Below are 24,399 nucleotides of genomic sequence, written 5' to 3' on the forward strand. Positions count from 1 at the left end.
GTACATCACAGGTAATAACATTGTCGCAAAACTACTGTTCAATTGGCAAAATTGATTAATTACCATCTGTATGATCACTTCAGGGGTGTCGAACTCACAGAATGAAACTGAACGCAACGCAACACAGCAAGACCGTATACTCGTAGCATCGTCACTCCACCGCCCGTGGCAAAGGCAGTGCCCGTGGAATTGACAAGAAGACCGGGGTATTCGTTGCGCTGAGAAGGATAGCACGCTTTTCTGTACCTCTCTTCGTTTTAACTTTCTGAGCGTGTTTTTAATCCAAACATATCATATCTATATATTTTTGGAATCAGGAACCGACAAGGAATAAGATGAAAGTGTTTTTAAATTGATTTCGAAAAAAAAAAATTTGATAATAATTTTTATATATTTAATTTTCAGAGCTTGTTTTTAATCCGAATATAACATATTTATATGTTTTTGGAATCAGCAAATGATGGAGAATAAGATAAACGTAAATTTGGATCGTTTTATAAATTTTTATTTTTTTTTACAATTTTCAGATTTTTAATGACCAAAGTCATTAATTAATTTTTAAGCCACCAAGCTGAAATGCAATACCGAAGTCCGGGCTTCGTCGAAGATTACTTGACCAAAATTTCAACCAATTTGGTTGAAAAATGAGGGCGTGACAGTGCCGCCTCAACTTTCACGAAAAGCCGGATATGACGTCATCAAAGACATTTATCAAAAAAATGAAAAAAACGTTCGGGGATTTCATACCCAGGAACTCTCATGTCAAATTTCATAAAGATCGGTCCAGTAGTTTAGTCTGAATCGCTCTACACACACACACACACACACACACACACACGCACGCACACACGCACATACACCACGACCCTCGTTTCGATTCCCCCTCGATGTTAAAATATTTAGTCAAAACTTGACTAAATATAAAAAGACCAATATGGCATCGCAGAGGTTCCAGATTAACCTATTCACTCACACACATGCATAATTATAATATGCACACACAGTGGTGCTACTGACAGTACTGATTCATCTTGACAGAAAGAAATCCACATACAAATAGACTGCCAACGTTCCAAAATTCAGAATAAAAAACCCAAGAAAGGTATGTTGTTGGAACGTTTGATTATTGACAAAACAAAACGTCATATACATATATTTCCTTAGATATATCGACCCAGCGGACTTTTAAGAACAGACGAACATTAATTAGACATAACTTATCTGAGAAATTTGTGTGCAGACTCTCCTCGGTGTCCGAACACCCCCGTGTGTACACGCAAGCACAAGACCAAGTGCGCACGAAAAAGATCCTGTAGTCCATGTCAGAGTTCGGTGGGTTATAGAAACACGAAAATACCCAGCATTCTTCCTCCGAAAACGGCGTATGGCTGCCTAAATGGCGGGGTAAAAAACGGTCATACACGTAAAATTCCACTCGTGCAAAAAACACGAGTGTACGTGGGAGTTTCAGCCCACGAACGCAGAAGAAGAAGAAAGATCTGAGAAAATGTTCAGCCGCTTGCAGGGAAGACACAAGCAAACGTTTTGTTTTGTCAATAATTAAACATTCCAACAACATACCTTTCTTGTTTTTTGATTCATGACTGAAAGAACCTGGCAGCACTCCTTCTTCAGCGTTCCAGAATGTTCTGGTTACGTGTGAGCTGGTTTGCCCATTTGGGTTCCCCACACATAGTCAGCTCACTCCGCTTTCGTTGAGTAGGCATGCTGGGTATTATCGTGTTTCCATAACCCACCAAACTCAGACATGGATTACAGGATCTTTTCCGTGCGCACTTGGTCTTGTGCTTGCGTGTTCACACGAAGGGGGTTAAGTCACTAGCAGATCTGCACATAAGTTGACCTGGGAGATCGGAAAAATCTCCACTCTTAACCCACGGCACTCCAAGCGCTTTTATAGTACAGTCAGATGGCACAGGGCAGGAATGACTGCGCGAGCTGGTTTGTCCTGGCTTTGAAACTTCGTTGTCTCTTTGATGTGAGCAGCCAGCTCGGCATGCAGGGGGTGAGTGGGGTCACTTGAAATCGCCTTGACCCTCTTCACCGCCTTTTTCTCTCGTTGAAGATTTGTTTTGAACCCGGTTTACTGAGCCCGTCACACAGAAGCTACCACTTAAAGAGTGGTTTACTTCTTGGTTGGATACCATGGGTTGACAACTCTCGCCATATCTACCATCAGACCACTGATGAGACACATTAGTGTCGAAACACGTGTCTGGTCACAGAAGTAAAACAATGGTCCTCCTCTGGACTAGATTTCTCTGTTGATACTCTCTCCCCTCGGGGTAGTAGATTTTCTTTGAAATCTCGGTCCCGTCCGAGGAGGGTCCGATTTCCCCTATAGCGCTGTCTCACAGTCTGTGAAGGGACACTTTTTTTCTTTCTCTCTCTCTTTTGTTCTGCTAAGAGATTTTAACAAAACTCAGTAGAAAGTCTCTGCTGACTTTCAATTGTTTCTTTCACAACTTCTGATATTTTATAGGTAATATTTACATGCATGAAAACATTTCCTACACCATCTATGCTTAGAATTTAATTAGTTTAAACCATTATTTTTTTTATATTAATTAAAACCCACAGTTTGCAAGCACAACACTCAAACAAAATCCAGGAGACTGCTTTTTCTTTTATTCATATTCTTATTAATACATACACGTATTACAACAACAACAAAACATGACTTGGATCTTAAGATTGAAGCATCATTTCAGCATATGTTAACTTCGTACAAAATATTCAGGGAAATAAAGTACTTTGAGCCCATTCTTAGATTAAACCTGAAAACTGACCTCCCAGCTTTATAAATGAAAAACTTCCAATAGGCAATGTTTGAAACAAACTCCTCTATATAAATCAGTATTGCAAGATTTAGGACATTTAGCAAAATCATAGCTACACAAGATTTTTCCCAGCCAAAAATTCTACAAAGCCCAGATTTTACCAAATCTGTGGTCAAGATAGAAATATGTAAATGATTACAAAATATTAAAAGCCAATTAAAAATGTATGTGCAGAAGTAATATGAATGAACATGTCTGTAGAAAACTTTCAACACTTGACACAAAAGATCACAATTATTTCATGAATGAAAAATGGATTACTCTTCACAAAAAGATCAAAACTTACAAAAAGCATGTCTTCCAAACCATCCATTTTTCTTCTTTACACAACTCATATACAGATCATGATAAAAATGTTTACTGGTATTTCATGCAACAAAACCCTTTCGTGTTCCTGCAAAATAAATTACACCCCAAGAAAACATAAAAAGCCGGTGAGGTGGACAAATGTATTCGATTCTTTGAAGGGATGATTGTCAAAAATAGTTTGTCCAAAACACAAAAACAGCCTGATCAAAATCACGACTGTGTAATGCTTATCCTTCAAAGAATAAAGATACAGTTTTGACCTCAGTCGGCTAGAATGACGTCCTTTCCGTACACAATTATCATACTTGATGAGTGTAGAGCGTAGGCTATTGTGTAACAATGTACATAACAAACAGAGAAACAAAATTACATCTTTAAAGTTGAAAAACAAAAAAATTCTGTACTGAAAATTACATTGTTTACTTCTGCTGCAACACTAACTCTCATTGTTTCATCTGAAAAATAACTTTCTGAAGATAAACTGACCATGCACAGCCTTGAAAATGTGAATGTTACTTCTGTACAATGTCTACATATACTCCAAGGGTGGGACTTAAAAATGCCATGAATCCTGAAGAATTTTAGGGGGGGGGGGGGGGGGGTCTAGAGGGGGCCCCCAGACGCTGAAGGATTTGTATAATCAACAACCAAAAAACGTCACCACAGACATTACGAATCCGGATTTCCAGAATATACCGGAAGAATCCCACCCATGTATACTCTGTGACTCATTCTCCCCAACGGACGGGCGCAGTGGCGTGGTGGTAAGACGTCGGCCTCCTAATCGGGAGGTCGTGAGTTCGAATCCCGGTCGCTGCCGCCCGATGGGTTAAGAGTGGAGATTTTTTCGATCTCCCAGGTCAACTTATGTGCAGACCTGCTAGTGACTTATCCCCCTTCGTGTGTACACGCAAGCACAAGACCAAGTGCGCACGGAAAAGATCCTGTAATCCATGTCAGAGTTCGGTGGGTTATAGAAACACAAAAATACCCATCATGCTTCCTCCGAAAGCGACGTGTGGCTGCCTAAATGGTGGGGTAAAAACGGTCATACACGTAAAATTCCACTCGTGCAACAACACGAGTGTACGTGAAAGTTTCAGCCCACGAACGCAGAAGAAGAATTCTCCCCAACACTGATTAAACTGAGAACACAATTCTCAACAGAATACCAGGGACACAGAACAGAGACTGTCTTTTCACTTTTCAAACATACTTTACTCTGGCAAAAAAACAATAATGCCTCTGAGGTGAAAAATAGTCATTTAGTTTGGTTCCAGTTATCCCATGAATAACAAAAAACATACTTTGACACCCACAACAAAAGAGATAGACTCAGCAAGCATTCATATGAAATAACTTATAAGTGAAAACTTGCACTGTTTTTTGCCGCCATGAGGTGATCATGTTTTTGACAACAAAAATTGAACGTCTGCCTTTAATTAACCATGATCCCAAACGCAACAAACAACAAATTAAATATTCAAGCAAACACTGTACAACATTGTCAAGTTAGTATAGAGAATTTTCATGCAAATGTAGGTGCAATTTTTTGTTGATCAAGTGCAGTGTTTTCACACAGACAACATAATACAGTGGTTAAGCAAAATTACATGTACAATTTGTTGTTTGTTTATTTGGTGTTTAACGTCGTTTTCAACCACAAAGGTTATATCGCGACGGGAAAAGGGGGGGGGGGGGGGGGGGGGGGGGGGAGATGGGATAGAGCCACTTGTCAATTGTTTCTTGTTCACAAAAGCACTAATCAAAAATTTGCTCCAGGGGCTTGCAACGTAGTACAATGTATTACCTTACTGGGAGAATGCAAGTTTCCAGTACAAAGGACTTAACATTTCTTACATACTGCTTGACTAAAATCTTTACAAACACAATTTGTTGTTGTGTTTTGTTGTTGTTAATTCAATATAGGCATGATGATAAACGGCTTGCCCTCAGTATCAGTCCATATCTGTATCTCATTCATCCTGTGGCTTTTCAAACATGCAAATCATGCACTCACAGCCCACCTGATCGCTCTCTGTCTCTACACAAATTAAAATATAGAAAAGCATACGTAACACTTCCATCATTCTTAAGCAACAACAAACATGTTGTTTTCCATACATTTTGGAAAGTGCATTCATGCAATTTATGTATACAAATTTAATGTTTCAATGCAATCATAACAAATAAGCCCATCATAGATTTAGCACGGGCCGTCTTCTCAAAACCGAATACAAAAAGGCGACATTTGTGGATGAAAACTGTTCAGATTGGAATCATGATTACTGGAACAATCATATAATACATAAAAACGTTGTTGCGCTTACATACATAACAACATCATTTACCAATAGCAATATCTATTTATTTATTTAAACATATTAGTTTACTGATAAAGTTTGTTGATTTAAAAATGTACACATTTGACTGAGAAAAGAAAAGACATATAAACAGGTTTGCTCCAAGCCACACACACACACACACACACACACACACACACACACACAAAAAAGGCAAAAAATAATTGTAGCAGCAAACCTGCATGCAACTGAGGTTATAAAAAAAAAAGCAATAGCTTATCTCAAGACATTGACCTTCCGCTAATTTATCATCTGATTTGTTTAATCCAATTTTTTTTCTACTTAATTTGCACAGGTAATTTTCTTGTTACCGTTGAGGGGGAGGAAGAGAGGGATTTTTTTAATTGATTTTCCTGTGAATTTTTCCCCCTCTTGACTTTCCATGTTCTTTCTTTCTGTGTGTGTGTGGGGGGGGGGGGGGGGGGGGGAGAGAGGGATTTTTTTAATTGATTTTCCTGTGAATTTTTCTCCCTCTTGACTTTCCATGTTCTTTCTTTCTGTGTTTTATTTTATTTTATGTTCCTTGGGGGAGGGAGTGGGAGGAGGAGGAGGGGCATTCCTTACTAACTATCACAATATCTTTGTTCCCTCTCTTTGGGCCAGCCATACTCTACTTGCCAGATACATCACCTCAAGGTGCACCATTCAAATTCAGACGCCATTCAAGATGCTTCAAGACACCTTTAACCTTCGCCTGAGTGCGCCTTTGACTACACACGGAAGACAGCGTGGGTCCATGTGGACCCATGATTCTCAAAGAAGCAAAAACGTGCATACCCGCTCACCGAAGGTGGGGGTCCACTTGGACCCATGACTCTCAAAGAAGCAAAACTTAAGTGTACCCCTTCGCAGACAGTAAAGCGAACCCACATCTTTACCGGAGTACCGGAAATGACCTGTCGCCTTTGTTATTTTGTTAAAAAATGTTGTTACCTAGTTTAATCAAAAATGTAGGTAAAGAAAGAAGTAAGGTTGCCTGAATCATTTTTTTAAATTTCGTTGAAAAATTCCCAATAGTTAATGAGATATCGGCATTTAAAGACCCTTCTGGGTCCATATGGACCCACATCATCTGGCGAAGGTTAATGCCAGCACCACACTCCCTCAAGTTCTTTGAATTGTTTGAAAAGGTCCAGTGAGTTACCATCAGAAGCTATCCAAATTCAAGGTACATATTCCTTCTTCCAGACGATGGGAAGGAAAGTGGCGTTTGAGATGCTTTGTGTTTGTCTTGTTCAACATCTTGACATGATTCTGAACACGATTCTTTCAAGCATGCTTAAAGTTTAATTTGGGGTCAAAAAGCTGTTTTCTTCAAGCTGAGATTTAAGTTCAATGTAAGTCTACTCTTACCGCTAACTGAGCAAATTGTAGGTAAAAGGGTTATCAAACATTTGTAAAACATGTCAGTGTAAACAAAACACAGGCATATAACATTTAGAATGTGTCTTTTTGTTAAAGAACGCTTGGATGCCAGCATTGTACAAAGTAAATCAGAAACACATTCAAAAACAGACATGGAGAAAGAAATTACCACCAAATAGAAACAGACACAAAGGAAAGACAAGGGGGAAAACAAAAGAAGAAGAAAACGCCAACAGGGGAGGCCACTCTCAGCTCCAGACGTCGGCGGAGTAGCGGCCCTTGTTCTGCAGTTTCTTGATGTAGGCTTCGGCTTTGGTTTTGTCCATTTCTCCCTTTTCCATAATGATCCTCTCCAACGTATTCAGCACGTCGCGCGCCATGTTGCGAGCATCACTGCACATGTCAACCATAAGTTGTTAAAATCATAAAGATAACCTGATGCAGTTTTACTATCCAGTTCCAGTTGTCCATACTTTTCCTTTCTCACTAAAGACTGTCCTAAATTGAGCCGGAAGTTGACTTCACAAAATTTTGTTACCGAAAAATCATGGCCAAATCTTCATGAAACCAGCTTCGTACAGTTGACTTTGCGAAGTCGACTTCGTCCACTTAATATCAGGCTTGAAGATGCTCTTATTTGTCTTGCTTTCTTCATCAGAACGTCTTCCCCTTAAAAGTAACGTACCTGCGAACGCCAAGAAGAAGAAGAAGAAAAGTAATGTACATTTCGCAGATTAACATGGGTGTGAGTTAGGAAATTAATTCAGTAGAAAATGTGCCACTGCACAGAAAGCAGGGGCTGTTGCAAGAGAAGAACAAGTTCCCAACTTGGTGAGATCTAAGTACTAAGTGGGAGTGGTTGAAATCTCAAACAAATCTTGGTTTTGAACTAATCCGACCTAATGCTTGCTTCCCATCCAGCAAGGCATTTTCACGTGCTTGCCACCCCCTCTACTTTCTGAGCAATGGTTATTTTTTGGCTGGATTAATGTCCTCACCGACACCTTTCTCAATCTGCAAAATTTACTCTGCAGAAAACTACCCCTCTGCAGAGACAGCAGCCGGGGGCGGGGATGTAGCTCAGTCGGTAGTGCGCTGGATTTGTATCCAGCTGGCCGCTGTCAGCGTGAGTTCGCCCCCTTGTTCGGCGAGAGATTTATTTCTCAGAGTCAACTTTGTGTGCAGACTCTCCTCGGTGTCCGAACACCCCCGTGTGTACACGCAAGCACAAGACCAAGTGCGCACGAAAAAGATCCTGTAATCCATGTCAGAGTTCGGTGGGTTATAGAAACACGAAAATACCCAGCATGCTTCCTCCGAAAACGGCGTATGGCTGCCTAAATGGCGGGGTAAAAAACGGTCATACACGTAAAATTCCACTCGTGCAAAAAACACCAGTGTACGTGGGAGTTTCAGCCCACGAACGCAGAAGAAGAAGAAGAAGAAGACAGCAGCCGGCTTTTTGATTTTTGGCATGTACGTGCCTTATGGCCAGGCTCTGGATTAATTACCCCGGGACAATTCTCTGCACTAACAGAGTTGTCTGTCGGCCTTGATGGCTTCAGCGTTGGCTATTTATAGTAGCTCGACCTTTCTTGTATGTCACCGGCTAGACACCTGTCAATTGTAGAGTTCAGTTTCTGATAGGGTCTGGCTGCCGTGGTCTCCTGGTATGCTCTTGGGGACCTTTGCATACCCATAGCAGTTTTTATAGGGCTATTAATTTATCTTCAAAATCTCAATTCTGTTAGACTGGTTTTTCCCTCAAAGGTGATTCTTGTGCTTCAGTCACTTGGTTACAATTATTATCATTATTATCATAAAATACATTCACAAGTGAATAATTCTGTACGCAAGACAAAGAGCAGCTCCTGTAGTCTTCCCACTTACCCACAGATGTAGATGTGACCGTTGTTTTCCAGAACGTTCCAGGTCTCGTCCTTGTTCTGATCAAGCAGGTGCTGCACGTACACCTTCTGGGCCTGGTCTCGAGAAAAGGCCGTGTAACACTTGGTCAGCGACCCGTTCTTCTGAAACTCCGACAGCTCCTCCTCGTAGATAAAGTCCTCGCTTTTCCGACGACAGCCAAAGTACACGATGGTGTCACCCACTTGCTTGCCTGCAACAGCGAGAAATAAATACCAGTGAAAGGATTCTGTGCCTGAGCATTCTTCATGTGTACTAACATTTCCATTCATTTACTCTGGGAAATTCTGGTCACTTCCTCCCAGTGGAAAGCTAGCAGCAACAGAGTCTCGCTACCCAGGAGTGTGCGTGTTTAGGTGTAATCAGCCACCTGCACTTACGGCAGAGTGACCGAGGTCTTTTACTTTTATGTGCCACTGTGGTGACACGGGGGTGGGACATGGAAACCGTCTCCGAGTCTGCACATAAAGTTGACCTGTGTCCGTCCCTGCCAGGATTCAAACCTGTGACCTTAAGATAACAAGTCCAGTTCTCTACCAACTGAGCTACCCGGCCAGTGCACAGCTAACACTACAGCTATATTCAGCTCAGAAGCCAGTCAACGATGAAATTATCCTCATCAGGATGATCGATACTTTTTCACCACTCTTGGTCGGACGTTGCCAAGTATCCGGAGACCGCTACAGTAGCCGGATTGGTCTAGATTGATACCTGAAAAAAAAGCAGCCCTTTTTTCCTTAGATTTTCTGTTCATAGCGTTTGAAAATTTACCCTCATTTTAAGACTCCCTCCTTTTTAAGACCTTTTTTGTTTGTTTGCTTAACGCCCAGCCGACCACGAAGGGCCATATCAGGGCGGTGCTGCTTTGACATATAACGTGCGCCACACACAAGACAGAAGTCGCAGCACAGGCTTCATGTCTCACCCAGTCACATTATTCTGACACTGGACCAACCAGTCCTAGCACTAACCTAGCTATATGTCTTATGTAAAAACAATGTCCTGTTTGTTTTATTGTTATGTACCACGCCTGAATTTCTCTATGAGATAATAAAGTATTCTTATTCTTATTCTTATTCTTAACCCCATAATGCCAGACGCCAGGCGGAGCAGCCACTAGATTGCCAATTTTAAAGTCTTAGGTATGACCCGGCCGGGGTTCGAACCCACGACCTCCCGATCACGGGGCGGACGCCTAACCACTAGGCCAACCGTGCCGGTCTTTTTAAGGCCTGATTTATGGAGGTCTTAAAAGGGGTTTTCGCTGACCTTCTCTTTCCAGTTAAAATTAAAGAAATAATCTACCAACAACTTGTTCATGTAACTGCAACCTGCTCCAAATGCATGCAAATGATCAAATACACATATTGACGATCGCCTCATGCAAATCGAAGTTCACAATGTTACCTTCTTTGTGCAGGAAGTCTCTCTCCTGAATAAAGCCGCGGAAGGGAGCCAGCCCGGTGCCGGGGCCAATCATGATGACAGGCGTGCTGGGTTTGAAGGGTAGTCGGAACTGCGACTTGCGCACGTATATGGGAACACGAGGCTTGTGTCCGTTGTCGGGCTGTTTGGCTTTGAGCCAGGAGGTGGCCACGCCCTTTGTGGGTCGTCCGGTGGGTGTCGAGTATTCCACCACGACTGCTGTTATGCAGATCGTGTCTGTCTGCACCTACACACAGCAAACCAAAGTTTTAAATTAATTACAACGTTTTGATAACAACTGACTGCCGCTTTCCCAGACTCGTGGTAACCTACTTCAAATCTAGGTATCTTACAGTACAGTCGAACCTACATGGGCGAACACCTCTTGGTCTTATTCTTCTTCTCATTCGCTCCTTCTAGATGTCTACTCCTCTGGCACGCACGAATGCCGCCGTCTTCTTTAGGGCCACCAGGGTGCCAAACAGCTTCTCCTGCAGGGGGGTCTCATCCGGACAAGCTGTGCTTCTTTTTACATTTAGTCAAGATTTGACTAAATGTTTTAACATAGAGGGGGAATCGAGACGAGGGTCGTGGTGTGTGTGTGTGTGTGTGTGTGTGTGTGTGTGTGTGTGTGTGTGTGTGTGTGTGTGTGTGTGTGTGTGTGTGTGTGTGTGTAGAGCGATTCAGAGTAAACCGATCTTTATGAAATTTTACATGAGAGTTCCTGGGTATGATATCCCCAGACGTTTTTTTCATTTTTCGGATAAATGTCTTTGATGACGTCATATCCGGCTTTTTGTAAAAGTTGAGGCGGCACTGTCACACCCTCATTTTTCAATCAAATTGATTGACATTTTTGCCAAGCAATCTTCGACGAAGGCCGGACTTCGGTATTGCATTTCAGCTTGGAGGCTTAAAAATTAATCAATGACTTTGGTCATTAAAAATCTGAAAACTGTAATTAAAATTTTTTTTTATAAAACGATCCAAATTTACATTCATCTTATTCTTAATCATTTTCTGATTCCAAAAACATACAAATATTTTATATTTGGAATAATCTCTGAAAATTAAAAATATAAAAAATTATGATCAAAATTAAATTTCCGAAATCGATTTAAGAACAATTTCATCTTATTCCTTGTCGGTTCCTGATTCCAAAAACATATAGATATGATATGTTTGGATTAAAAACACGCTTTCTTTCTTTATTTGGTGTTTAACGTCGTTTTCAACCATGAAGGTTATATCGCGACAGGGAAAGGGGGGAGATGGGATAGAGCCACTTGTCAATTGTTTCTTGTTCACAAAAGCACTAATCAAAAATTTGCTCCAGGGGCTTGCAACGTAGTACAATGTATTACCTTACTGGGAGAATGCAAGTTTCCAGTACAAAGGACTTAACATTTCTTAATCAATCAATCAATCAATGAGTCTTATATCGCGCATATTCCGTGGGTACAGTTCTAGGCGCTCTGCAGTGATGCCGTGTGAGATGAAATTTCATACGGCAAGTAGATTGCAGTCATTTCGGCGCATATTTACCTTTCACGGCCTATTATTCCAAGTCACACGGGTATAGGTAGACAATTATTAACTGTGCCTAAGCAATTTTGCCAGGAAAGACCCTTTCGTCAATCGTGGGATCTTTAATGTGCACACCCAATGTAGTGTACACGGGGGGAGGTTCGGACACCGAAGAGAGTCTGCACACAAAGTTGACTCTGTGAAATAAATTTCCGCCGAACCTGGGATCGAACTCACGCTGACAGCGGCCAACTGAATACAAATCCAGCGCGCTACCAACTGAGCTATATCCCCGCCCCTTACATACTGCTTGACTAAAATCTTTACAAAAATGGACTATATTCTATACAAGAAACACTTAACAAGGGCAAAAGGAGAAACAGAATCCGTTAGTCGCCTCTTACGACATGCTGGGGAGCATCGGATAAATTCTTCCCCCTAACCTGCGGGGGGTAAAAACACGCTCAGAAAGTTAAAACGAAGAGAGGTACAGAAAAGCGTGCTATGCAGCACAGCGAAACCACTACCACGCTAAATAGGCTCGTCAGTTTCACTGCGTTTTGCACGAGCGGCGGACAACGGTCATTGTGAAAAAATACAGTTCGTTCAGTTTCATTCTGTGAGTTCGACAGCTTGACTAAATGTTGTATATTCGCCTTATGCGACTTGTTTCTTCGTGCAGCGGGCATTACACCTCTTGGTAAAGACCACCTGCCCATTACCACCCCAAAGAATTCCCAACAAGTTTTTTTCTTCTATATAATTCTAATTTCTGTAGTCTATAACAAGCGCTTTTGGCGAGTTGTCTGGGTGTTCACTAGACAGGTTAAACTGTATGTAAAAAGTCACAAGAAGGGCAAAGCCCATACGACTCACATGCTTGACCTTGACCTTTACATGACCTTGACCTTTAGGGTCAAGGTCAAATAACTAAACCTAGCAATGACATACACTAAGAACTGCTTTACACATTTTTCCTACCAAAATACATGTGACCTTGACCCAAGGTCAAGGTCATCCAAGGTCATGCAACACAAAGCTGTTAATTCAAGACATAGGAAGTACAATGGTGCGTATTGGCTCTTTCTACCATGAGATATGGTCACTTTTAGTGGTTCACTACCTTATTTTGGTCACATTTCATAAGGGTCAAAGTGACCTTGACCTTGATCATATGTGACCAAATGTGTCTCATGATTAAAGCATAACATGTGCCTCACCTAATTTTTAAGTTTGAAACAGTTATCTTCCATAGTTCAGGGTCAAGGTCACTTCAAAATATGTATACAATCCAACTTTGAAGAGCTCCTGTGACCTTGACCTTGAAGCAAGGTAAACCAAACTGGTATCAAAAGATGGGGCTTACTTTGCCCTATATATCATATATAGGTGAGGTATTCAATCTCAAAAACTTCAGAGAAAATGGGAAAAATGTGAAAAATAGCTGTTTCTTAGACAACATTTATGGCCCCTGCGACCTTGACCTTGAAGCAAGGTCAAGATGCTATGTATGTTTTTTGGGGCCTTGTCATGATACACCATCTTGCCAAATTTGGTACTGATAGACTGAATAGTGTCCAAGAAATATCCAACGTTAAAGTTTTCCGGACGTCCGGACGGACGGACGGACGACTCGGGTGAGTACATACTCACTTTTGCTTCGCATGTGAGTCAAAAAACTGTTTCTCCGTGGGTACATGTATATTTAAAGCAGCCAATGAAACGTGAGGCCTACGGCTGAAAACAGGTGAAAAGTTTCTTCCCCCCCCCCCCCCTCCCTTACACCCTTACCCCCTACCAACCATGGCCCAGTGCACCAAAGACCCAACATCCCTTAGAGTAATAGCCTTACCAACTATAGAGCTGAACTAAATGAACTCAATTACTACTCTGGTGCCTTGGTGGCTAGGAGCTCGAGCACTTCGCGGCGGCCCTTTTTATTTCTTTATCTTTTTATTCTTTCTAAATCAACTAAAGTCGGGGTAACACCCGGGAACATGCCTTTAATGTTTTAAGCATGAGGGCGTTAGACAACTTTTATACATTATCATCATCATCATGAGGCCTACCGTCCCCGGAAGCGGCGTATGGCTGCCTGAATGGCGGGGTAAAAACGGTCATACATGTAAAAACCCACTTGTGCAAAAACATGAGTGAACGTGGGAGTTTCAGCCCATGAACGAAGAAGAAGAAAAGAATGAGGCCTACCTTCGGTGATGAAGAGATGGAGTAGAGGCGGGCCTGTAACCGCGGCAACAGCTCCAGGATGTGGTCGAGTGGGGGGTCGAGGGAGGGTAGGTCTTCCAGCACAGCCAGGATGTTCCGGTGATCCTTCACCACCCAGTCCAGGTACTTGTTCTGGTGACAAAAACATTCACAATGGTCAGCAATGTTCTCCGTGCTCTGTTCCCAGCAACATTCACCGTGAGATTCAGCAGAGAAACATACTGATCCTCTACCATCAAGTCTAACAACTTAAAATGCAGACATAATGTGAGATCAGGCAATCCATTCAAGGAAGAATGAATTTCAAGGAAATGAATAACGCCGGAAATCTGCAAAATCGCGAAGATTCGGATTTCCAGAAAATACATTTTTAAATTTCAAGCCATGAAACTTGTGTTTGATGAGAGAATCACCACTAAACGCACATAAAACTATTCACATGCTGCCACGGACCTCAGGCTTGCTCACACAGACAGACAGACATACAGAGACATTTCAATGATTATTAAATAACAAAATAACAATAAAAATATACTCACCAGAAACACGAACAATAAAAACATGAATAAGGACCGATTTCAACGTATGTCTTCGTCAGATAATGTTATGTTGAATGTTTCTTTCTGACGAAGACATACGTCGAAACAGGTCCTTAATCACGCTTTTATTGTTCGTGTTTCTGGTGAGTAGATTTTCATTGTTATCTTGTTATTCACCTGCTGTCTCTTGTTCCAATTCTATTAATAACACAAGAAATTCCTAGGAGGTAGGAAAAACACCCCCGTCAAAGGGAAATAACCTTCTCAGTTGGTGGCAGTGACTGAGTGAGAATGGTTATTTCCCTTTGACCTGTATAAGTCCTTGTATAATTTTAATCCACCAATAACTCCCTAACCGTGTGTTTGACTGGTCCCAATTTTTGTAAGGACCGTCTCAGGAATGTATAGAACCTGTTCACCAAGTTTGGTGACAATCGGTCCGTTCATTCTTGAGATCTATATGCGAACACAAACAAACACACAAACACCCAAACACCCAAACAAACACATCGAGTGAAACGTATACACACCCCTATACCGGGGGTGTAACAAGCATGAGGTGCAAGCTTAGGCTCAGAGATTCTTTCTTTCAGCGACAAACAGTTGTTGTTTTTACTTCAACAGTCGAGCCTCACCTTGCCTTCCTCTGTGCTCTGGGCCATAGTGACTAGGAACTCTTTCTCTTTGGGGTCCGAGGCGTACTCAGACAGTTCTCGCAGGACGTGTGTGCGTGGGGGTGTCTGGATGTCTACGTAATGTGAGAGAGCTGTGCGGTATGAACATGGGCAGGGGAATGGGTGTTTCTTGCTCGCCTCCTCTGAAAACACACCATCAATTCAAATCAGAATAAAAAAAACAAGGAGATTGGTTCCTCAGAACTCTCACTGACGGTTACCTATATTTAGAGCACTCACATTCCATTGTTTGAATCGCAGTCATTACTGCAGCTTTTAATAGATTACAGGCTAAGCATGTTAATAACACACAGACATACACACAGACATACACTCAGACAGACAGACAGACGCATGCACACACACACGCACAAGCACACACACACACAACCACATACGACCACACACACACAGAGGAAGACACACAGAGAGAATCCACTGACCATCAACATTGGTGAGGGTGAAGACGGTGTCCAGATCTAACCCGAGACGTTTGCCAATCTTTTCAACGGTGTCCTGGTCGTTGATAGGGTACACTCCCACATGGTCTCCCGCCTCGTACCTGTGTCAGTCCACACCAAGTTAAAGGTACATTTCTTTGCTTGCCAAAACAATCATATCAACCATCACGGATCTGTCCGGCCAGACAGCCACACACAAACACACCACACAAACACACCACACAAACACATCACACAAACACACCAAACAAACACACCACACAAACACACCAAACAAACACACCACACAAACACACCACACACCAAACACACCACACAAACATACCACACCAAACAAACACACCACACAAACATACCACACCAAACAAACACACCACACAAACACACCACACCAAACAAACACACCACACAAACACACCACACAAACACACCACACAAACACACCACACAAACACACCACACCAAACAAACACACCACACAAACACACCAAACAAACACACCACACAAACACACCAAACAAACACACTGCACAAACACACCAAACAAACACACCACACACCAAACAAACACACCACACAAACACACCAAACAAACACACCACACACCAAACAAACACACCACACAAACACACCAAACAAACACACCACACAAACACACTGCACAAACACACCAAACAAACACACCAAACAAACACACCAAACAAACACACCAAACAAACACACCACACAAACACACCACACACCAAACACACCACACAAACATACCACACCAAACAAACCTACCACACAAACATACCACACCAAACAAACACACCACACAAACACACCAAACAAACACACCACACAAACACACCACACAAACACACCACACCAAACAAACACACCACACAAACACACCAAACAAACACACCAATCAAACACACCAAACACACTGCACAAACACACCAAACAAACACACCAATCAAACACACCAAACACACCACACAAACACACCAAACAAACACACTGCACAAACACACCAAACAAACACACCACACACCAAACAAACACATCACACAAACACACCAAACAAACACACCACACACCAAACAAACACACCACACAAACACACCAAACAAACACACCACACACCAAACAAACACACCACACAAACACACCAAACAAACACACCACACAAACACACCAAACAAACACATCACACAAACACACCAAACAAACACATCACACAAACACACCAAACAAACACACCACACACCAAACAAACACATCACACAAACACACCAAACAAACACACCACACACCAAACAAACACACCACACAAACACACCACACAAACACACCACACACCAAACAAACACACCACACAAACACACCAAACAAACACACCACACAAACACACCAAACAAACACACCACACAAACACACCAAACAAACACATCACACAAACACACCAAACAAACACACCACACAAACACACCAAACAAACACACCACACAAACACACCAAACAAACACACCACACAAACACACCAAACAAACACACCACACAAACACACCAAACAAACACACCACACAAACACACCAAACAAACACACCACACAAACACACCACACAAACACACCACACACCAAACAAACACACCACACAAACACACCAAACAAACACACCACACAAACACACCAAACAAACACACCACACAAACACACTGCACAAACACACCAAACAAACACACCAAACAAACACACTGCACAAACACACCAAACAAACACACCAAACAAACACACCAAACAAACACACTGCACAAACACACTGCACAAACACACCAAACAAACACACTGCACAAACACACCAAACAAACACACCACACACCAAACAAACACACTGCACAAACACACCAAACAAACACACACACACCAAACAAACAAACACACACACCAAACAAACACACCAAACAAACACACCAAACAAACACACACACACCAAACAAACACACCAAACAAACACACACACCAAACAAACACACCAAACAAACACACCAAACAAACACACCACACAAACATACCACACCAAACAAACACACCACACACCAAACAAACACACCAAACAAACACACCAAACAAACACACCACACACCAAACAAACACACCACACAAACATACCACACCAAACAAACACACCAAACAAACACACCACACAAACACACCAAACAAACACACCACACAAACACACCAAACAAACACACCACACAAACACACCACACAAACACACCAAACAAACACACCAATCAAACACACCACAAAAACACACCACAGAAACACACCACACAAACACACCACACAAACACACCAAACAAACACACCAAACAAACACACCACACACCAAACAAACACACTCACCACACAAACACACCAAACAAACACACCACACACCAAACAAACACACCACCAGACCTGTTTACCCCCATAAGTGTTTTGGAGTAATGCTCAGCCCCAAAAATAGTAATCCTGGCACAAAAATAGTAATCATCCATCATTCGTCGCCAATTACAACGCACATGACAACTGTGTCTGCGAAACGCAATCATGCACATATATCCATCATTCACAAACAAAACACATCAGTCAGTTTTTGTTGTCATCATAATTTCAAAGAAGATCACATCAAAAGCACATGCATCACTGATTCTTTTTCTTTTGCTCGTAGTAGGCCTTTTTCAGTGTGTCAAGCGCTTCTCTACTGTACTTGCGCTTGCCGAATGAGTGAGGGCGAGACTTCACCACTAGAAGGCTCTCCAGCGTTTCATCAGACAGACATGATCTCTGGTCAGTCCTGTGCTTTTTCACCTCATTTTGCCATTGAAAAAAACAATGCCAAACATGTGAAATAATAAAATAAATAAAAAAATATTTTTTATTTTTTTATTTTTTTTACATTTTAATCATTTATGAAAATCGTAGTCTTGACACGGATAGCGGAATGGCGTATTTTTTTGCAGAAAATTGTAATAAATTACGCCAAAATCGTAAGGGTAAACAGGTCTGCACCACACAAACACACCAAACAAACACACCACACAAACACACCAAACACCATCACCAAACAAACACACCACACAAACACACCAAAAAAAAAACACCACACACCAAACAAACACACTCACACACAAACACACCAAACAAACACACCATACAAACACACCACACAAACACACCACACACACTCACACAAAAAATAACAAAATACAGGAACTTTCTGAAAGCTTGAACACTGCTTTAACGTCAATTCTTCCACAACAAGAATGACAGCTCTCACCTGATCTTGGAGCCGGAAATATCAAGTTCGATGTGCATACAGGAACGGTCCCCACCCTTGTGAAGCTCCCGGTTGACAGTAAGTGGAGCGAGGTAAGGGTTCTTGACGTCGTAAGGTCTGTAACAAATTCATATAAATCAGGCATGTCATTATGAAATTGTAACAAAAGTACAGGGTGACCCCAAAAAAAGAGTACCCAAACAAAATTGAATAACTTTGTCAATTTTAACTTTTTTTTCTTTCTTTTTGAGGTGAGTCAATCTAATCCACTGCATGGTTGGATGAAATAAAAGCTGTTCTCACAATGAACTATACTAATGATCAACGGACGTTTTGCATAGAGACCTATTTTCGCACAAAATCATACAGAGATGTGCAAGTACAGTTCCAGAGACACTTCGGTCAGCGCGATTTCTATCTTTGGGGGTTCCTGAAAGACAACATCTACAGGAACAACCCACAGACAATCACAGAACTCAAGAGAGCCATCACAACAACCATTCGCGGAATCTCGCAACAGGAGTGTGTGCGGGTGATTGATAACTTTGCGCGGCGAGTTCAAGTTTGCCTGCAGCGGCGTTTGGAGCATGTTCTGTAGAATGAGCATAACTTTCCTGAAAGACAAGCTAGAACGCTAAAATTTTCTGTGCAAATCATGCAGAGGCTACTTGTGTGTGTAAATAAATTTTATGAAGATTGCTTTATTTTTGTTCAATTTATGACGTTTTGTTTGGGTACTCTTTTTTTTGGGTCACCCTGTATGAAAGCATCATGTACAGGTCAAGAGTAAATCTTTTTTATCTACTTTTGCATTCATCATGACAACACACATGTATGCCTGCACACATACAAGAATGCGTGCAAACACAATCAAAACTCATGCCTTCTGGCACACACACACACACACACACACACACACACACACACACACACACACACACACACACACACACACACACACACACACACAGTTTTCATTCGCTCAATTTAGTCCTATAAAATGCCTTTTGTTTTACATAACTATTAACACACACCCGAACACACACACAAGAATTCATTCAAAGACAGACAAGACTCACGGCTTCTGGGTTTTGAAAGCTCCAACACGAGCGATTTCACCGGTGAAAACTTTTTCTAGAACCTCCTCTTTGTCGTGAACTGTCACAGCATACTGTCTTGTGCTGCAATACAACATCATGTTTTAATCTGAAGCTTCATCAACAATTCTTCTTCTCTTCTCCTGAGTTCATGGGCTGAAACTCCCACGGACACTTGTGTTTTTTGCACGAGTGGGATTTTACGTGTATGACCGTTTTTACCCCACCATTTAGGCAACCATACGCTGCTTTCGGGGGAAATATACAATTCTCTTTTTATGTTAACCATGTAAATCTGATTGCTGAGAAGTTTAACGGTACCTTCCTTCCTTGTAAATCACCAGAGATCTGTCAGGATCTGTCAGGATCTGGATCTGGATTCAATAAGTTGCAGGGGCCAATTTTGGCCAGCGTCAAAAATGTGAGAGTGCGCAGCCTTCCCTATCAACAAAACCTAACTATCTACTTTAAAAACAGGGTAAAAAAACGGATACCAGGGGGGAAGTTCAGAACACCCCTGACTTGCCAACTGCCGTGGAGAAGGCGTTGGCTGTTCTGTCTCAGGAGTGTTGTGGTGTCATCGAGACTGTTCCACTCTCTCACCGTTTTGACAAAGTAGGAGTTTCTGACCTGTTCTGTTTGGAATCTGGGATCTTAAACCCTCGGCTATTGTTTACTATCTGGCTTTGGTTTAAGCGTGTTTTTATTAATTTCTTGTATACACGTTATAAACAGTAACAACATTAAGAACGTTAACAAGCAGACTGCTTATGGACACGTTCTAAAATTGATAATCAATACACATTCTGATAACAAGACATGGCGAACAAATGATAACTTCAACCCTCTTCTTTCAAAATATTTCATAATATTTTATACAAATAAAAAGAGAGAGAGAGAGAGAGAGAGAGAGAGAGAGAGAGAGAGAGAGAGAGAGAGAGAGAGAGAGAGAGAGAGAGAGAGAGAGAGAGAGAGAGAGAGAGAGAGAGAGAGAGAGAGAGAGAGAGAGAATGCTTTGCTACATCTATTGCTGTTACTGTTAATATAATTTCTGTTGTACAAGATTACGTTATGTCAACTGATCGATTCGGCTGATATTATACTATCTGGCTTTCTATGGGGTTGTCTGTGTGGTAATCTCTGTAGCGTCTACGCTTTCACCTGGAATAGTAGCATCCTTCCACTAGGACACATACCAGAATTCGACAGCCTGGCTGCCTTCTGCTGAAAGTGGGCATTTGTTTCTCTGAATTAATTTTGTAACAGACGCCAATGTCAATCCGTGAAATTGCTTCAGCTGAAACAAGAAACAAACCCAGATTTGTGGAGGTCTCAAAAGGGGTTCCACTGTATAACTTTGTGAAACAAAGAGTTCTTTCTTACTTGATATCTTCTCCTGTTGCCTGTACACCAAACTCCTCGCACACGACCGGCCAGAACTTGTCTTTCCACGTCACAAAGTCCTCTTCAATGCTGCAATGGGCAAAGTAAACATGATAATTTCTCACTGAACTTATGGGAATTATTCTGCTACATATGATATCTGACCCTTTGTAAGTTTTAATCACTTTGTGAGATATCTCATGACATAAGACACTACTACATCTCTCTCTCTCTCTCTCTCTCTCTCTCTCTCTCTCTCTCTCTCTCTCTCTCACTGGTTTGCTTGTGCGTACACAGACAAACACACAGACTCACACTGGTTTGCTTATGCATACACAGACAAACACACACTCACACTGGTTTGCTTGTGCGTACACAAACACACAGACACACAGTGGTTTGCTTATGCATACACAGACAAACACACACAGACAAACACACAGACAAACACACACAGACAAACACACAGAAAAACACACAGACACACCCACTTACTTGGCATCATCGTCACCCAGTCCACATTCAAAGATTCTCTTCCCTCCTAATTCTTCAAGGCGCTTGTCCACATATTTGCCCGTGGCGTTAAAATGCTCGTACGTCTTGTTTCCAAGAGCAAAGACCTGTCACAAAAAGAAAAGAAAAAAACGAAAAGAAGATAAAACACATGTTTTCAAATATACCTGGACTGAGGTTCATATAGAGATTCTGTTTCCATGTGAGACTTAGGAGAGAAAAAAACTCCATGTCATAAAAATCACAACTTCTGACACTGGACGGCATGTGGGTAACTTTCAAACTGCCATCTCTCTGTCAAATTATGTTCTGTAGTATGTGCATCTCGAAATTTGAGTTAAAGACACTTGAGTTGATAAAGTGTTGATTTTCAGTCAATTTTGGTGGATTTTAAAAAACCATCATAAACAAATCTTTCATTCTTTTTACAAATTTTGTCAAATATATTTTGTTTGAAAACAAGAATAGGATTAATTTCTGGAGTCAAAAGGATCTATAGTGCTCAGGTTAATGATGAAAGCATCAGTAGCTTAGTCGGAAGAGTACTGGACTTGTGGTCCACGGATTCAAACCCAGGCTGGGACAGGCACCGGTCAACGTTATGTGCCGACTCAAGAGACAGTATCCATGTCCTGCCCATGCTTTCATCACTCTGGCATGGAAAAGATCTCGGTCCTTCTGCCAGAAAATGCAGGAAGCGACCAGAATTTTCCCGCAATGGGACAATAAAGTAATGAAAAATAAAGTAAAAAATACAAATACAAATTCCTGGGACAATAAAGTAATGAAAAATAAAATGAAAAATAACAAGAAGAGCAAACGCTCGATCGAGTCACTTTCGCAGTTCTGAATATTATATGAGGCATCAGATGGACAGGAAGAAATTGCTATTCACAACACAATGAGTCACGTTCACATAAAATTTGAGCCCGGTCACTTTTATAGTTTCCGAGAAAAGCCCAACGTTAAGTTGTGTGTTGCCGAACAGAAAAGGCTAGTTATCTCCCTTGTTTTTCTGATAACGTTCGTAAAAGGCTACAGATGTAAATACTTTGATGTAAAGAATAATCCTACAAAGTTTCAATCACATCCGATGAACTTTGTCAAAGATATAAAATGTCTAATTTTTCCTTTGACGCTGACCTGTGACCTTGAAAAAGGTCAAAGGTCAACGAAACCATCGTTAAAGTGTAGAGGTCATTGGAGGTCACGACTAAACAAAATATGAGCCCGATCGCTTTGATAGTTTCCGAGAAAAGTCCAACGTTAAGGTGGTGTCTACGGACGGCCGGCCGGCCGGACGGCCGGCCAGATGGCCGGCCGGACAGACTAACACTGACCGATTACATAGAGTCACTTTTTCTCAAGTGACTCAAAAAATGAGCATCAAAAACATTGACTCACAGCATAATTCAAGCCTTGCAGATCCTCAGCGCCTGATTGCAACCACTCGTAGAATTCCTGAGCGTTGTCAGTGGGGTCACCCTCTCCGTACGTCGCCATGCAGAAGATGGCCAGGTTGTTGTCAACCTCTTTGATGTTTGCAAGCTCGTCCTGTCAAATCAAAAATGACAGTAAAACTTCTTTTTTAAGAAACGCTTGGTTGTCTTATCATTGCTACAGTGAAACCCCCCCCCCCCCTTTTACAACTTTCAATAATCCAAGAAAATCAGGTCTTAAAATCAATCAATCAATCAATATGAGGCTTATATCGCGCGTATTCCGTGGGTACAGTTCTTCTTCTTCTTCTTCTTCTGCGTTCGATGTTGGTGGCCGTGCTAGATCCTCAGACCAGTGGCTGCCAGGAAGTCCGGGGTACAGTTCTAAGCGCAGGGATTTATTTTTATATTTCTTTTATTTTTATTTTTTAAAAGGGAGGAGACTTTAATTGGAGGTAACTTTATTGCGACAGTGAACCAACCCCCCCCCACAACTTTAAAAAAAATCCAAGAAAATCAGGTCTTAAAAAGGAGGGAGTCTTACATTGGAGGTAAGTTTACAGAGGCTATGAACAAACCGTCTCAGCAAGGAGGGTCTGAAAGAGGAGGAAGTCTTAAATTGGGGGGTCTTAAAAAGGGGGTTCCACTGTACAACCATCTTGGGGACATTCTAAGATAAATCACAGCAACATCTCTTTGAGTTTTTACATTTAGTCAAGTTTTGACTAAATGTTTTAACATAGAGGGGGAATCGAGACAAGGGTCGTGGTGTATGTGTGTGTGTGTGTGTGTGTGTGTGTGTGTGTGTGTCTGTCTGTCTGTGCGTGTGTGTGTGTGTAGAGCGATTCAGACTAAACTACTGGACCGATCTTTATGAAATTTGACATGAGAGTTCCTGGGAATGATATCCCCGGACGTTTTTTTCTTTTTTTCGATAAATGTCTTTGATGACGTCATATCCGGCTTTTTGTAAAAGTTGA

General features: G+C 41.6%; 1 protein-coding gene across 2 annotated transcripts in view; it reads right to left on the bottom strand.

The window, feature by feature from the left end:
• Positions 1 to 2,870: 2,870 nt before the first annotated feature.
• The window catches only part of LOC138976115 (NADPH--cytochrome P450 reductase-like), a 56,500-nt gene continuing 34,971 nt past the window's right edge, over positions 2,871 to 24,399 (bottom strand). For both annotated transcript variants that reach the window (XM_070348940.1, XM_070348939.1), the window contains exons 5-15: positions 23,385 to 23,534; positions 21,963 to 22,087; positions 21,468 to 21,557; positions 20,067 to 20,168; positions 18,988 to 19,104; positions 15,659 to 15,777; positions 15,177 to 15,358; positions 13,985 to 14,134; positions 10,232 to 10,496; positions 8,789 to 9,017; positions 2,871 to 7,291 (exon numbers count right to left, since the gene is read on the bottom strand). In XM_070348940.1, coding sequence (XP_070205041.1) covers positions 7,147 to 7,291; positions 8,789 to 9,017; positions 10,232 to 10,496; positions 13,985 to 14,134; positions 15,177 to 15,358; positions 15,659 to 15,777; positions 18,988 to 19,104; positions 20,067 to 20,168; positions 21,468 to 21,557; positions 21,963 to 22,087; positions 23,385 to 23,534 — 1,674 coding nt within the window. In that variant the 3' untranslated portion in view covers positions 2,871 to 7,146. The remainder of the gene's footprint in view (positions 7,292 to 8,788; positions 9,018 to 10,231; positions 10,497 to 13,984; positions 14,135 to 15,176; positions 15,359 to 15,658; positions 15,778 to 18,987; positions 19,105 to 20,066; positions 20,169 to 21,467; positions 21,558 to 21,962; positions 22,088 to 23,384; positions 23,535 to 24,399) is intronic.

The sequence above is a fragment of the Littorina saxatilis genome, linkage group LG9, assembly GCF_037325665.1.
Source record: "Littorina saxatilis isolate snail1 linkage group LG9, US_GU_Lsax_2.0, whole genome shotgun sequence".
Taxonomy (NCBI): Eukaryota; Metazoa; Mollusca; class Gastropoda; order Littorinimorpha; family Littorinidae; genus Littorina; species Littorina saxatilis.